Here is a 16,232-nt window from a genome sequence, read left to right as displayed (position 1 = left end):
TTCCTGTGTATTTACTTGTGTGTTATCTCCTCACCAGAATGAAAGCTCTATAAGAGCAGGTCATTTTTTTCACTGCTACTCATCATAACACCTAGAACAGTGTCTGGCATATAGTACAGATTTGGTAATTGTCTGAATTAAATGAATTCAGTTCGTCCTTATCAGGAACTGTAAACTCATTTCAATATGTAGTCTTGTTCATTCTTCCATAACTTTGAGCAGGGCTTGGTGTGTGCTTTACAACTTGATGATTGAGGGATTTGACAAGGAGTACAGAAGCAAAATTAGAAGTGAAGTTCAGCTTTTTTGAAGGGTGGGGGACGGAGGGAGTCTTTATTATTTTGGTAATGCTCTTATTGGGCCATGTCTCTTTTTATCCTCATTTTTTGCGACAACCTGTTTCTCCTTTCAGTACATCCTACTATATGTGGTTCACTGGAGAACTTCCAGTTTAACCATCATTAGGTTAGCTCCTCCTTATTTCTTCTTCTCTGAAATTAAATGTAATCATATGGTCAGAATTAACATTTTAAAAACAGCTTTCCAGACTTCTTAACTATCTTCCTTTCACGTCTTACATATTTGCTTTTTTTCTTAAGTTTTGGAAACCTTCCTACACCAGAAGTTACATTTTTCAATGCTCCCTCACACTCCAAGATAATTAATATGGCTACTTTTCTTTGAAGTTTTTGTTTTCTAAAATAAACAATTCAGTATAGTTATAGAATATTTATTTTGTACTTAAAAAAATTGTATAAGGTGGGGCTTTGTTCATTCCTAATCTGAATACTGATATGAAAAAAGGGTAAAAATAGAGAACTGTGTTTAATATTTTGTGTAGTACAAGTTGTAGAGCGAACCGAAAATACTGTGGGCCAGTAATATCTGTTTAATCTTCACACTGTCCCTGGAACACAATAAACACTCTAATTGTTAGCTATTATTGTCTCATCTTTATAAGAAGCCTAGTGAAGAGTTGGTTTTTTTTTTTTTTGGCTACTGTAATTTCTTTAAGCTTCTGAACATGCTACAAAATGATGGGAATATAAAAGAAGGTTACTTCATGCTTAAATTTAAGTCTATTTTGTGACTTGAAAGCCTGGCAAATCAAGTTATGAAATGATATTTAATAATTATACTGTCTAACTTAAGATACATGCTTTTTAAAAGACACCAACATGTTTTAATAAGTGTATTTTTTCAGGAGTAGTAAAACGAATCATTCCTGCGGTAGCTTCCACAAATGCAGTCATTGCAGGTGAGAAAAAAGGCCACTGCTTAAATTTTGTTTCTTACCTTTAGTTTTTGATTCAATATCTAAATTGACATTTTTTTAGCCAGTTGATCTCAGAAAACTGGTGTTCTAGGAATTTCATATCTTCTTGGGTGGATGGTATAATTAAGCTGTCAAAAAAGAATAAGCTATTGGAACTTGTATATATTTTGTCTTAACATTATGTCATGAAGTGTTCTGCAGTAGGGTGACATTTTAGTACCATTTCTTTTTAATTGGTATGACAGTCTGCTCATTATTTCAAAGAAGAGGAAGGAAAACATGTAATATTAACCTCACTTGGATTATGCAAAACAAATATAAAATTTGTTAACTTTTCCAGTTTTTTAAATATAAGATTATATATTAACCTATATTTTAATCAATAGGCTTGTAAATTTATCTGTTCTGATCTACAACTGACTTTTAAAAACTAATTTTAATTGTCTCATTTTCATTAAGTTAAAACACCTCTGTTTTCTCCCCTCTTCAGCTGTGTGTGCCACTGAGGTTTTTAAAATAGCCACAAGGTAATGGGTTTCATTTTTAATGTGTATGTACTTCTCTGTTTTGATCTGGCTCAATTATTTAAAGATAAACATTTTTTTCATTACAGTGCATATATTCCCCTTAATAACTACTTGGTATTCAATGATGTAGATGGACTGTACACATACACATTTGAAGCAGAAAGAAAGGTTAGTATTATACTACTGATAACTTTTTTGATAATGCATACTTTAATTTTTAAATATTAATTACTGATTAGAAATATGAATAAAATTGCCCATACCCTAAGTATTTTCTAACTTCCAGAAACCTAATTATTATATATCTTTTCTAGTATAGCTTGGAATAACTATATAACTAATTTAGGAAAAATGGCCTATGAAAAGCAGGTTTTAAAGCATTAGAGTTTGTTTATAGGAAATAAACATGGTTATAAAACAACTTTTCATTTCATTGTTGTAAGGAGACTCATTGGTGCATCTGCTGCTGTGATTTATTGTGTTTTATATATGTAGGAAAACTGTCCAGCTTGTAGCCAGCTGCCACAAAATATTCAGTTTTCTCCATCAGCTAAACTACAGGAGGTTTTGGATTATTTAACCAATAGTGCTTCTCTGTAAGTGTTCTGGACTTTTGTTTTGTTGTAGAATAAGTTTTAAGATTTTAAAACTTTAAAAACTAGAATCGTGTTTTAAAAAGTGATGTTTGATGGTTTTTTTCCTTCATAATTATATTTAGGCAGATGAAATCTCCAGCCATCACAGCCACATTAGAGGGAAAAAATAGAACACTTTACTTACAGGTGATAAATGTTCAGTTTTTATTTATTTTGCAAAATTATATTAAAAACTTAATTTCATTTAATATGCTTTACATTAAAAGTATTTTGTTTTCTAGTCAGTAACCTCTATTGAAGAACGAACAAGGCCAAATCTCTCCAAGACTCTGAAAGGTATTTTAAATGAATATATTTATTTACTAATCAATTTCTCTTTCTTCTTTAGAGAAAGTAACAAATGCTTCTAGATTTGATCTTAATACCCTCAAATGATGATATCATAATTACTTATATCTTTAGAAACAGTAATGGCATTAATTGCTCTTTTAGTAGAATCTTTAAAAATCTCTAAGAAGTCAAATATAGTATTCACTTGATTAAAGAGAACTGGATTTTGATATTTATCATGACCTTAATACTCTATAGTTTGGATATGTGTGTGTTGTTATCGTTTTCGAGATTTTTTTTTTTTTTGCTTGGGTTAATTTTACTTTTTCTGTTTTAGAATTGGGACTTGTTGACGGCCAAGAACTGGCAGTTGCTGATGTCACTACGCCACAGACTGTATTATTCAAACTTCATTTTACTTCTTAAGGAAAATAAATCTGCACATAATAGAAAACTTATGGAAATATACTTCGTGAATGCTAAGAAATTTAATTGATTCATTTTTAGCATTAGTGTTGCTGGAATTTGACTTTTTATATAATGAGCCACTCTTTTTTAACTTTATAACTTTCCCTTGAACACAATTTTGGGGTTGATGCTTATAAGTATTTTCATTAATATTATGGTAAATAATGCCTGGAGAGAGAGATTATGAGCAAATGTATTGCTTCTTTTCAAGGAAGAGGCAAACACCCTCGTGTATGTGAATTTTGTTATTATGGTCAAAGAATGCATTCCTCAGTTTTCATTTGAGCACCCACATATGCAAAAGATATCCCTTAAAGAAAATAAGAAAGTTGAGTTTCAAATAACATTAAATTTTGTAACGACATCTAGAGCATATTGAACATAGCCTACATCTTACTTGTTTAATATTCATTTAATTGTGGCTGTCCAACTGAATATTAATTACTGCAGAGGTTACCCTGTCCATAGTAATTTGTAAATAGTGTTATAGCTGAATACCTGTGCATGGAAATGGGAACTATTTTCATGTGTTTATTTACAGTGCCATAGAGGCCAATATGCACAACATTGAAACCAAGACATGGATGTTTAAAAAATTTAATGTTTAAACAGTTATCACTGATGCTTTTGCACTATTTATTAATAAAATCATATATTGTCAACTTTTCTCTCTGAAACTTTTTAAAATATATTAAGGATAGTTAATAGTTCTGTAGTTCTGTAGTAATTTTGAAATGCGCAGCAGGATTATACACAATTTTTATTGTACTTAGATTAAAATTTTTTCATTTAATTTTATTGTTAGTTTCATGTATACAGAACATTGGTTAGACATTTATATAATTTATGAAATGATCCCCGAATTAATACTTTTGCCACAGTAAATGCCTACTGATTTAATTTGCCTAACAATACTGTAATGAAATGGAATAACTATTTATATTAAGATCTCTTAAAATGTCCCCCCCCCAAATAGAGTAAGGCTTAAAACAAAATCAAGCATAATTACTGTAAAATGAGTTTTAGTATCAGTGTGGGAACATGTAGTATGTGTTTTCACTGTTCATTGTTGACTTAGATGGCAGTTTTCTATTCAGAAGCTCTGATTACATGTCATTGGGTTAAATTTTCATTTATTATTTCTAGCTCCATATTGACAAATGATTTTAAGATTCATTATAAAATTATATGGGATAAATTTCTCTGCTTAAAAATATTTAGTTACAGATTCAGTATAAATTTTTGAATATGAAGGAACTAACATTCAGTTCTTTATACAGGTGCAATAATAATTCTCAAAGTACCCTTGTGAAGAAGGTGACAGTATCTCCAGAGAGCTGAATAGTTTTAGAAAGTTTAAGTCATTTACTCACAATTGTACAATTAGAAGTCTTGGAAGAGGGGTTCCAACCCTCATCTACCCCAAACCCCCTTCTCAAGCTACTTAGATAAACAAGTAACCTGAATTATTTAGTGCTACTTGAGTAGATTTAGTAAACTGCAAGATTTTCAACATGTAAATTTTTATTGAAGTTAAATAAAATTATTTAAAGAACATAAGGGCAGGCAGAGTTTAAATCTGATTTTCTTTTTTTTTTTAAAGAAAAATAAGCCCTTATGATTTGGTTCCTTGCAGTGGGGTAAAGTGTTGAAATATAAGGGACAGACGGGTTAGGTAAATAACCACAGCAGGAAGGGTGTAATAAGAGAATGTAGTAAGATCTGTGACAAACTGGAATGAAAAGTATTTGTTAAAAGGGCAACCACTTCTGTTGACTCTTCCATGTTATTCATATTTTTCAAAATCAGCTAGAAATTGGATTTTTATATGAAATACAGCCTTTTAAATTTGGTAGAATTTTATTTTTAACATTATAGGGGCCAAAGCAAACAGGTACTGACTAGATTAGGAAGACCACCAATTAGATTTCTTCATATAGCTAAATGTTTGAGGAGTACACACAGCAAAAGTTGTATTTTAAATAATATGCACAATACACATTAATTGAGTAATAGGCTTATTAGTGCTTCCCAGGTTTGTTTTGGCTGGGGCCTAGAGTGGACTTGTAAGGGAGGGAAAGATCGTGCCTTCTTTACCCATATTCTAGCTTGCAACTCACTGTGGAAGATGGCTTTTTACTTCCATCAGGCTGGAGCAGGTCTTTTATACAATGTCTAGTATTTTTAGGCAAACTGGAACTCAAGATTCCTCCTTAAGGCCAAGTTAACATAGAAATGATTAAATATTTGAGGTAAAGTGCTAAGTAAGAGAAATGCGAGTCCCAAATTTCCCTATGGCTCGCAAGACACTAGCTCTTAGTACGTGAGCTATTTTCTAGGAAGGAACCCACATGAAAACTCGTTTGTTCCTCGCAAAGGAATCAGCCTCTGCTCATAACTGCAGTTTTCGGGTGGCTGAGAAGACCTGTGGATAGAAACTGTTCCGCGTTCCTCGGTAACTAATGGCAACTTGGCTCCCGGATGTGACGTCAACGTTCGTCTTGTTTTTCCGTCTATCGACGGAACTCGGGGCTCCGGGATTTGGTTGGTGTGTACGTGGAAGAAGCCGGCGCATGCGCAGTCCAGTTCTTCGTCTCTTGTGGGAAGGGCGAGGGTAACCTCCCGGCTTCGGGGGAGACTTCGGGTCATGGGTACCCGCTAACAGAAGCCGTCGAGTGGAGAAGGGAGCGAGGCTGTACCCCTCCCCAGGCCTGCGCCAGTCAGCCTGACCCTCGACCTTCCCGCTTGGTGCTGCCGCCACCACTGTCGGCTGAGGAGGGAAGATGAGTTGGTTCAACGCCTCCCAGCTCTCCAGCTTCGCTAAGCAGGCCTTGTCTCAGGCCCAGAAGTCCATCGACAGAGTCCTAGACATCCAGGAAGAGGAGCCGAGCGCCTGGGCGGAGACCATTCCTTACGGAGAGCCGGGTAAGGAGAGGAGCAGCCTTAGGCTCCTGCAGGCTTCTCTTCTGAGGTAAACAAACAGGTGAAGGGGTGTATACAGGGATCCTGCCTCACGAGAGAGTTCTGAGGAAGTCATTTCTCCCCGGGGCATCCTCACAGGTTTATTTTGTTTCCAACTTGTCTTCGCTCTTTTGCCGAGGGAAAATCTGTCCCCATGTTCCTCGTTGCCTGTGGCCCTGGGTGCAGGTTTTGCGGGCCTCAGATGAAAGGGACTTTATTTGATGGTCTTGTCCCCACGCGCTCCCTGGACGGAGCTCCAGTCACAACCCTCTGGAATCGCTGCACTCTTGGGACCTGGAGCCAAGAACCGAAGTACATCAGGGACAGGAGGAACAGTCGCTAACATTAAGGGAGCATTTTGTGCTTAGTAGCGCGTAATGTGCTTTGTATGGCTTTCTCATTTGCAAAGCAGCTCCTCGAGTTAGGGTCTCTTATCCGTGTTTAACAGAAACGAGGCCCAGAAAGGGTAAGTAACTTACAGGCCACTCAGCGGGCAAGGGGCAGAATATGCTGCAAATACTACCCGTGGACACTGTGGCCCAAGATTTTGGGCTTGCATCACAGTTTATTTCCAAACAGGTGAGCTTAATCTTTCAGCAATCTTCCATTGCTTTTGGCTCTAAGTCTAAGGAACAGTTTAGCATATTGGTGTGTGGGGTAAAGATTTGCAGATTTGGGGTGCGTGTGACCTCTGTGAAAAAGAGTAAGTTATTCTTGACTACTCCTTTTTGGGTTTTAATTTTAATTTTACATCGTTGAAAAAAGTCAGTACCTAAATTTGAGGTATCTCACTTTAAGACATTTTGGCCTATGTGTGTATATGTCATGCTCTTATTTTTACAAGATTTTTACCTTGTTGGAGTAGCTCAACTTCCTTTGACATACATACCCCACATTTGAATTATTGAACTTTAGAGGAGACAATATAAGTTTTAAATATAAGGATACTTATTTTATGAAACTTGGGGCTTGAATTGTCCTATATAATTCATTTTTTAAAATAGGTTATCCAGAATAGACTTAAATTTTAATGAAATGCCATAAATGTTTGTTGATCGTCTATGTTTTACATTGCCATCATTACAAGATTATCAGTCTTCAGTATGAAGTAATTTATGTGGATATCAGATAATGCTAGGATTTATAGAAAACATATCTCTAAGAGTCAACATTTGACATGTAGTTCCTTAAGATGACTCAATAAATTAAACTAATTAGCCAACTTAATCTTTCTTGTTCATTTTCATCTTTAATTTTGGTTTTCTACATTTCTTAAAATTGTTTTCATATACTAAACAAATGGATATAAACTATGCCCCTCTAAACTGAAGTTTTCTACATACCTCCAAAATCATTTTAAAGGATAGACTCTTAGGAGCTTTTAGGTACTTGTGCTCTCCTCACCACCTTCTAATTTTGCATAACTTATGATAATTCTGCTCAGCCACTTTTGAATTTAGAAAAGGCAGAATTTTTAAAAAATGCTTTAAATATTTTAGAGACTATGCCATTTTTTATCATTAGGTTTTTTAATAGTGTATATTTCTATGACTGATACTGTTTTTTCCCACCCAAAGTTATTTTCTCCTTAGTATTTTTAAAAATCCTAGTGTAAACTGCCATTATTTCTAAAAGCAATAATTCTAATAAAAATGCCCATTTCTGAAATTCATATGACCTAATTGCTGACATAACTTGGAATTTTGGAAGAGAATAAAACTTTCTCATAAAATGTGAGTTTGGAGAGTGGGACTTGGAGAATGAGCTTGTCATTAAGTGGATGAAAATGAATTTGTCCTTAAGAAGTTACTGTTCTCATCAGTTTACTTTGATCTTTGGAAAAGAACATTTGTTAGAAGTATTTTAGGTTCAGTTTTTGATTGTTGCCCTCTTGTCTAGCACTCAACTATATGTTTTTTATTGACGTTACGAGAATAAAATTAAGATGGAACTCTCTGTTCAGAAGGTAGCAACAATTTGCCATGACTGCACATGACCTGTAAGTGAAGATACTGTCTGTTGTGAAATGCATCATATATATCTTGGACTTAGCATGGGTTTTATAAGATACCATTACTTTCTTAATTTGTTGTGGGAGGGAATAACATACTTGCTTCTGGTAGGCCAGAAGTCTTTTATCTTTGTTCCTAGTTCCTCTTGGACAGTTCCACACTACTTCCTCTCTTGAAGGCCCAAAGTTAACCCATGAACTAATTAATTATGTGGTAAGTAAGGAGTTTAAGAGGTGCAAATTATAGGTTGAATTCTATAGATTTAAAAAAAAACATTTATATTGACTTATATAAATTATAATATTAATTTATATTATAATATAATAGATATCCTTTTTAAATTTATTTATTTATTTATTTATTTTTTTGGTCGAAGAAGTAAGTCCCCCTGTCAGTGGAGGATGGGATACTTCAACCTGGGGGTTAAAATCAAAGACCGAACCTCAGAGTCAACCAGTAACCTCTCCTAAAGCAATTACAAAGCCAGTTCAGAGAACTGTGGTAGATGAATCTGAAACTTTCTTCAGTGCCTTTCTCTCTCCAACGGATGTACAGACCATTCAGAAGAGCCCAGTGGTATCAAAACCGCCAGCTAAATCACAGAGACTAGAAGAAGAAGTGAAAAACACCTTACAGGGATCCTTGCACACAGGACAGTCAAGAAGAACAGAAACAACTGAGTCACAAGTAAAAGACCCTTCTCTTTGTGTATCATCTGGGGAAACTCTGGCAGTAGATACTCTGTCATCTAAAACTGAAGGCAAACATGAAGAAACTGTTAATAAAGAATCTGATATAAAGATGCCAACCATAAGTTTGAAAGTATCTGAGAGTGTAATTAATGTGAAAACAACTGGAGAAAATGTATCTAATATGTCTACACAGTCTCCTACAGCAGAAACAAAGGATGTGGCTTCTGAACCTAAGGAACAAAAGCATGAAGACAGACAGAGCAATACACCTTCTCCTCCTGTTAGTACCTTCTCATCAGGTACTTCTACCACCAGTGATATTGAAGTTTTAGATCATGAAAGTGTAATAAGTGAGAGCTCAGCAAGTTCGAGACAAGAGAATACAGATTCAAAATCAAGTCTTCACTTAATGCAGACATCTTTTCAGCTTCTCTCAGCATCTGCTTGTCCTGAATATAATCGTTTAGACGATTTCCAAAAACTCACTGAAAGTTGCTGTTCTTCTGATGCTTTTGAAAGAATAGACTCGTTTAGTGTACAGTCATTAGATAGCCGAAGTGTAAGTGAAATCAATTCAGATGATGAATTGTCAAGCAAGGGATATGCTTTAGTACCTATTATAGTTTCAACTCCAAAGACTAAAATAGTTGAATCTGTTGAAGGAAAATCTGAGCAAGAAGTAAATGAAACATTAATAATACCCACTGAAGAAACAGAAATGGAAGAAAGTGGACGAAGTGCAACTCCTGTTAATTGTGAACAGCCTGATATCTTGTTTCCTTCTACACCAATAAATGAAGGACATACTGTCTTAGAAAAGGTGACTGAGCAGTGCAAAGCTACTGAAAGTCAGCCAGAAGCACTTTTTGGGAAGGAAGATGTTTGCAAGGTAACTAGAAATTCGAAGGGGATTTTGGATATGCTTTCAGAGATTAAATCATGTGTTTTTAATATTTAGTGATGCATCATGATTTATACTGATTAAAAAATAGGTATTTTGCCATTTAAATGTGGCATTAAGGACTTTAAGAGTTATTCATAATAAATTATTTGAAATTTCTCCAAGGCAACTATTGTAGTAACATAAGTTGATATTTCAATATAACTAAACCTAAAAAAAGCTTTCATCTTATGCTTTTGCTGTTGAATCCTTAGCATCTTATAATTCTGTTATACTATGCTCATTAATTCGTCAGTTTGCGAAAGACTGTCTTTGTATATTAACAAATATCTTCAACTTCTTTGTAGATAGAGAAGCTAAAACAAATATTTTATGGGTTTCTTATATCAAAACATTTTTTGCATGTTCATGTTATTTGTAGCAAATCTTAAATGAAAAATTTAGTTTTTAGATTAATTACTAATGTTTTTCTTGATGTTTTGTTCCCATTTCCTTTTCTCTTTTATATTATTTTTGATATTTTCTTTTGATAGCTATCTTCAGAAAGGGAAATGTTCAGTGAACAAAGGCATTGCTTAGGAATGACAAATTGCTTCTACCTAATACGTATAAAAGGAAAGTGGTGTAAATTTTTTAACTAACATTAAGTCACAGTTTTGGTTTTCCCTATGATTTTTTGATATAGAAATTGAATTGAATTTGGCATCTTTAATAAACTCTGAGATATAGGATGTCTTGAAGAAATATCCTGTAAGTGCCTGTATTGAATTACTTAATGTTAAAGAAAAAAAAGATTTTCTTACCTTGGTTTAATATTATTCACAAACAAAATGCCATGCTGTAGCTTCACCTAGCAGTTTGAATTTCTAGAAACCAATACTATTTATTATCAGTAAGATATTTTTGAACTATTTTCATAAGGTAAATGATTTCTAAACTAGACCTAAATCAGGTAAGAATTTTTTTTTTTAGTGCAAAAGGCACATTCCTCTCCCTTCATGCATGTTTATCACTGCTTCAGCAGGACCTAAGGAATAAAATATTCTAACCATTCTTTTTTGTTTACTTAACACAGATATTTTTTAGAGATTTTAAAATTGCATGCCTATAGTTTTTCTAAAATTACTTTTATTTTTAAATGCAATGTATCATAAAAAAATTATATGTTACATTTTTGGGTTAAAGAATAATATAGAAAAACACACTTGTTTGTATATCCACTACCCAGCTAGGATACCTAGAACATTGTTAGAGGCTTTGAAGCCCTTTTATCTTTTTTGATTACATCTATCTCTCTTCCTCTTTTGGTGGGACATGCACACTGTTCTCAAGTTTTTGCTGTTAGAAATAGCTCTAAATGTTCCTGTATATATGCAAGAGTTTTCTAAGGCATACCTAAAAGTAGAATTTTCTACATCAAAGGGTATGTAGATCTTCAACTAGATATTGCCTGATTGTTTTCCAAAGCAGTTTACTAATTAATACTCCCACCTGCTATGTGGTTGTCCTCCTACCAGCTATATTATGAGTTCTTGTACTGTGTTTATTATGTTCCCATTATTATTTTTAATTCTTTTTATGAGCTAATACTGTTTTTTTTTTTTATTATAGTGATTAGGTTATGTTTTTAACCCATCATCTGCATATAGAAATGGTTTTTTAAAGTTAAATGTTTGACTTTTGTGTATTCTCCTTATCCAGAGACTTGAATTTCTGAATGAGAAACTCGATAAAAGGGAAGCTCAGTTATTATCTCTTAGTAAAGAAAAAGCGCTTCTAGAAGAAGCTTATGATAATCTGAAAGAGTAAGTATTTTACAAATGTGAATAATTTTACACATCTTATAAAGCCCATATACTTGGTTATTATTTAAATTTTTTTTTAAATTAAAATGGTTTATAATTTAACTTGTTTATAATTATTGAAATTTGAATAGCATTTCAGTTCTAACTTTAGAGATTTCTTTTCTCCTCACATTTTCTTTACCATATTATCTTTGGCATTGAAGATAGGTGTTTTCCAAAAAAACAAAAAATCTCTTTTCCCTTATTATTTATAATCTTTTAGTATTAGAGATGTAAAACATGTCTTTAAAGAAAACTGTGATACTAAAAAAATGAGTATTGGTGTACCTTAAGAGGTGATTGGTAAACTGTGACACAAGATTCAAAAATGAAAAATTTAATTTCCTTTTTTTTATTTTTACATATCAAATATTGTGACATTTTCAGTTATGAATAGGTTTTCTTTGAAGTGTTTTAAACAGGTGATTTTTCTTTGAAAAGTTAACAGACCTAAAATCAATCTATTTTAGTAAGGTGTGTGTTGAAGACAATGATATTTTCATTTTGCAAACTGAACTCATCTTGTTACCTTTGGAATATATAAATAAGTGTCCTCAGTTTCGGTGTTATTTTAAATTTAGTGAAATGTTCAGAGTGAAAGAAGAAAGCAGCAGCATTTCTTCCTTGAAAGATGAGTTTACTCAAAGAATTGCAGAAGCGGAAAAGAAAGTTCAGCTAGCCTGCAAAGAGAGAGATGCTGCTAAAAAGGTAATGGAAGTTTAAAATAATATTAAATCATAGAGACATAGATTTTTTTTGAGATGTGCCTTCAATTTTGATACTTTAAAAAATATTAAGGAAGTACTTGTCTATATAACTTATGTATAAGTTCTTGCAAGATACATAGCAGGGATCCCTAAAATAATTTTTGTAAATGATAATCCTATCAAAATAAATAACACTTAAATCTAAATGGCACTATATAAATAAAATTTATCTTTACTCTCATTTATTATTTTCCTACCACTTCAAACATATTACATATGCTGCTTCAAGTCAAAATAATTTTAAAATAATTTCTAATTGTTAGTGACTCTTAGAGGCATAATATTGATTTATTCTAATGTAGAATTTCTTAACCTCAGCACTATTGACATTTTGAGTTGGATAATTTTATGTTGTATGGGACTGTCCTGTACATGGTAGGGTATTTATTAGCCCAGGCCCCTTCCTAAAGATGATAGTATCACCCTCCCTTCCCCATTTTCTACCCCAATCACCAGCCCCCCCTGCCCGGCACACATATCACTTGTGCTAATTGAAAATGTTGCCAGATGTTGCTAAATGTCTCCTTGGGAGCAAAATTACTCCTGGTTAGGAACCATTGTTCTAATTCTTATAATTTGGAATAGTTGGCTATTTCAGAAATTGGTAACCAACCAAGTTTAGTAATTACCTTAAGTGATGAATTTGCTTTTCTAGTGGTAGAAGACAATGTCAACTATATAGTACTAGTTGTCAACTATAATGTACTATATAGTGCAACTATATAGTACTTATCTATAATAAGTTATAGATAGAAATGAATGAGCAGTTTGGAATGGTATCACAGAGGATGAATTCTGACCAGGGAAATGAGGACGGTTTTGTGGAAGATATGATGGTCTTACTGGACCTTGATATTTGAATCAAATTTTGATAGTTGGAAAGTGGATAGCAATGTTGTGGGTGGTTAGAGGATGGGCATTGGGATTCACAGACCTGGTTTCAAGTCATAATTCTCCACTTTAATAGCTCTCTGACCTTCAAAGTTTACTCAGTTTTTCTGAGTATTAGTTTTCTTATTTACATAGTTGAATGATACAAGTGCCTTCCTCATAGGAATGTTGTGAGGATTAAAGTATGATTTAAATACCTAATGTTAGTTTTTTTACCTGTTTAGTTTCAGAGCATTTCTTAAAACCAGATTTTAACTCAGAACTCTTCACATACTTTTCCATTAGTTTTAAAAGGTAAACTACCTCCTTGACATGTTTCTGCTGAATCTCTGCTTTATTAAAGAAGATCAAACTTTATATAATTGTTTTTTCTGCCATTTCACAACACACTTGTAAGTGCAGTGAATTTTAATGAGGAAAAGACATACAGTGAAAGATGGGACGTGTACTCTTTGAAATGTTCCAAATATAATGTTTGTAGAAAATGTATGTAGAGATATTCAAGAAGGGTATTGAAATGTAACTTATTCTCATTTACATTTCCATATTAAAACCTGTTTATGTCTGAATTCAGGTTTTCTATAACATTTTCAAAGCTATTTCCTTAGTCTTAATTAACCAAGGTAATAAATCTGGCTTAACAGGACAAAATTTATGGATTCTTATCAACAATATGATTATTGATGACTTTTTTGAATATGGAAAAAAAATTGAAAAAAATTTTTTCAATGAAAAGTAATTCTTTATGGTATTTACATTTTTTAAAAATTAGGAAATCAAAAGTATAAAAGAAGAACTTGCGACTAGATTAAATAGCAGTGAAACTGCAGACCTACTGAAAGAGAAAGATGAGCAGATCCAAGGGTTAATGGAAGAAGGTGCGTATTTAATTGATTATGAAAAATATTGTATAAACAGGAAAAATACTTGCAACATAACTGGCTGTAGCTTCCTAATAAAAAAAATATTGGAGCAAGGAAGGTTTGGACTTAAATTTCAGAAGTGGTATGTGACAGTGTATGGAAAAATGGGGAGCAAGATTTATAGAGGCAGAGATATATATCTGTAACATTGTTTCTAGGGAGGTAAGATAACTCCCTGAAAAATAGAAGTTTATGCTTCCTGAGGAAAGCTTGTAACAGGTTTTAGAGCTTGTCATTTAAACCAAGATATTTGAAGGTTATAATTCTGGAGTTTTTATAGTGTCTGAGTCTCTAGTTTGGGTACTCTATGGTATTTTGTATTCGTCTGGCATTTGATAGTGAATTTTTCATTATATCCATGTTTTAATTTTTTAGTTATTAAGCACTTTTCTATGGAAAGGTTTATAATTAGAGTTATAGAAATTAAAGATTCTTCATGACTTAAATTCTTACAAATAGACACTAAAATTAGTTTATGTAATACATGAAAGAAGAGAGTTTTGGAAAAGGAGTTTAAGTGAATTTTGATTTTTCATTTCTTAAAGTTTTTCTAGTTAAAAGAACAATACTTGCTACTTGCAGTAAGTTTTGAAGTTATAGGAAGTATATGAAGAGAGAAAAAATAAACCATAATCCAATTTTATAAGAAACTATTAATTTCTTTTTGTTCCTTTATAATGCATTTTAACACATTTTAAACATAATTAAGATCATATATCTAATTTGCAATCTCCCTTTTACATTTCCCTATGCCATTAAATACTTTGATACCATTATTTATGGCTATATTAAAGTCCATTATATGGATATACCATAATTTATCTTACTGTTTTCCTGTGTTGTACATTTGTTTCTAAAATGTTAATATTATAAATAATAGTGAGTTGAAAATTTCTGTGCTTAAGTCATTGAACATTAAATGAATTTCCAAAGTAAGTATTTGAGAACAATTGGAAACAATCACTTTATATTTAAAAATTAGTTTTACCCAATTTTTCTTTTTCATTTATTAAGCTAATACTTCACAGTTAGTATATCAAATATTGTGTTCGATACAGTAATAAATACAACACACTCCATGTCCTTCAGGAGCTTTCAGGGTTTTTTCCCCCTGTCTTTATTGAAGTATAATAGAAAATTAATTGCTTGTGTACACTTCAGTGAGATCTTTTTTTCAGTTATAGTTGGCATACAATAATATACCAGTTTCAGTTGTATAGCATAGTGATCAGAGATCCACATAACGTGCAAAATAATCACCCCACTAAAACTAGTACCCCCTTCCCCCTTACATATTTATTACAACATTGTTAACCACCTTCCCCACGCTACGTCTCCATGTCTGTTCCACAACTATCCATTTGTACCTCTTAATTCCTTTACCTTGTTTTTGTCCACCTCATCCCTCTTCCCATCTAGTGTCCCTTTAAGTAGTCTCTGTATCTACGAGTTTATTTCCACTTTTGTTGTTGTCGTTGATTTTGTTCTTTAGATTCCACATGTATGTGAAATCATGCGATGTTTGTCTTTCTCTAGCTGACCCATTTCATTCAGCACAGTATCCTCTAGGTCCATCAAGGCAATATCTTTACTGTCCCCTTCCTTTTAGTCTGTGTGTGTCTTTTAATCTGTGAGTCTCTTGTAGGCAGCATGTAGGGATCTTGTTTTATCCATTCGGCCACTCTGTCTTTTGGTTGGAGCACTTAATTCTTTTCCACTTGAGGTACTTGTTCATAGGAATGTAGTTATTACCATTCTTTATTCCTGTTTTTGATACATGTGTTTTCTTCTTAAAGAAGTTTCTCCAACATTTCCTGTAATACTGGCTTGGTGATGATAAATTCTCTTAGCTTATTTTTGTCTAGGAAGCTCTTTGTCTATCTTTCGACTCTAAATGATAGCTTTGCTGGATAAAGTATTCTTGGTTGTAGCTCCCGGGTTTTCATTACATCGAATATTTTGTATGAAGTCCTTCTGTCCTGCATAGTGTCTTTTAAGAACTCAGCTGCCAGTCTTATGGGTGCTCCCTGTAGGTAGCTGCTTT

At 33.1% G+C, this 16,232-nt stretch overlaps 2 protein-coding genes across 8 annotated transcripts in view; both read left to right on the top strand.

Moving 5' to 3' along the window:
- Positions 1-3,855, top strand: part of UBA3 (ubiquitin like modifier activating enzyme 3) — a 20,290-nt gene extending 16,435 nt beyond the window's left edge. For 2 of the 4 annotated variants that reach the window (XM_011358484.2, XM_011358486.2), the window contains 7 exons: positions 1,205-1,258; positions 1,767-1,803; positions 1,890-1,971; positions 2,299-2,399; positions 2,522-2,585; positions 2,681-2,735; positions 3,067-3,855. In XM_011358484.2, coding sequence (XP_011356786.1) covers positions 1,205-1,258; positions 1,767-1,803; positions 1,890-1,971; positions 2,299-2,399; positions 2,522-2,585; positions 2,681-2,735; positions 3,067-3,155 — 482 coding nt within the window. In that variant the 3' untranslated portion in view covers positions 3,156-3,855. The remainder of the gene's footprint in view (positions 1-1,204; positions 1,259-1,766; positions 1,804-1,889; positions 1,972-2,298; positions 2,400-2,521; positions 2,586-2,680; positions 2,736-3,066) is intronic. The other 2 variants (XM_011358483.2, XM_011358485.2) reach the window with 1 other exon arrangement.
- Positions 3,856-5,758: 1,903 nt separating this feature from the next.
- The window catches only part of TMF1 (TATA element modulatory factor 1), a 31,711-nt gene continuing 21,237 nt past the window's right edge, over positions 5,759-16,232 (top strand). The window contains exons 1-6 of one of the 4 annotated variants that reach the window (XM_011358479.2): positions 5,759-6,122; positions 8,310-8,383; positions 8,540-9,751; positions 11,465-11,568; positions 12,189-12,315; positions 14,038-14,143. In XM_011358479.2, the coding sequence (XP_011356781.1) occupies positions 5,981-6,122; positions 8,310-8,383; positions 8,540-9,751; positions 11,465-11,568; positions 12,189-12,315; positions 14,038-14,143 (1,765 nt within the window). In that variant the 5' untranslated portion in view covers positions 5,759-5,980. Of the gene's footprint in view, positions 6,123-8,057; positions 8,158-8,309; positions 8,384-8,539; positions 9,752-11,464; positions 11,569-12,188; positions 12,316-14,037; positions 14,144-16,232 lie in introns of those variants that run through there. The other 3 variants (XM_011358482.2, XM_011358481.2, XM_011358480.2) reach the window with 3 other exon arrangements.

The sequence above is a fragment of the Pteropus vampyrus genome, unplaced genomic scaffold, assembly GCF_000151845.1.
Source record: "Pteropus vampyrus isolate Shadow unplaced genomic scaffold, Pvam_2.0 Scaffold41, whole genome shotgun sequence".
Classification (NCBI taxonomy): Eukaryota; Metazoa; Chordata; class Mammalia; order Chiroptera; family Pteropodidae; genus Pteropus; species Pteropus vampyrus.
Note: the sequence above shows the minus strand (reverse complement) of the source record. Positions and strands in the feature narration are given on the sequence as shown.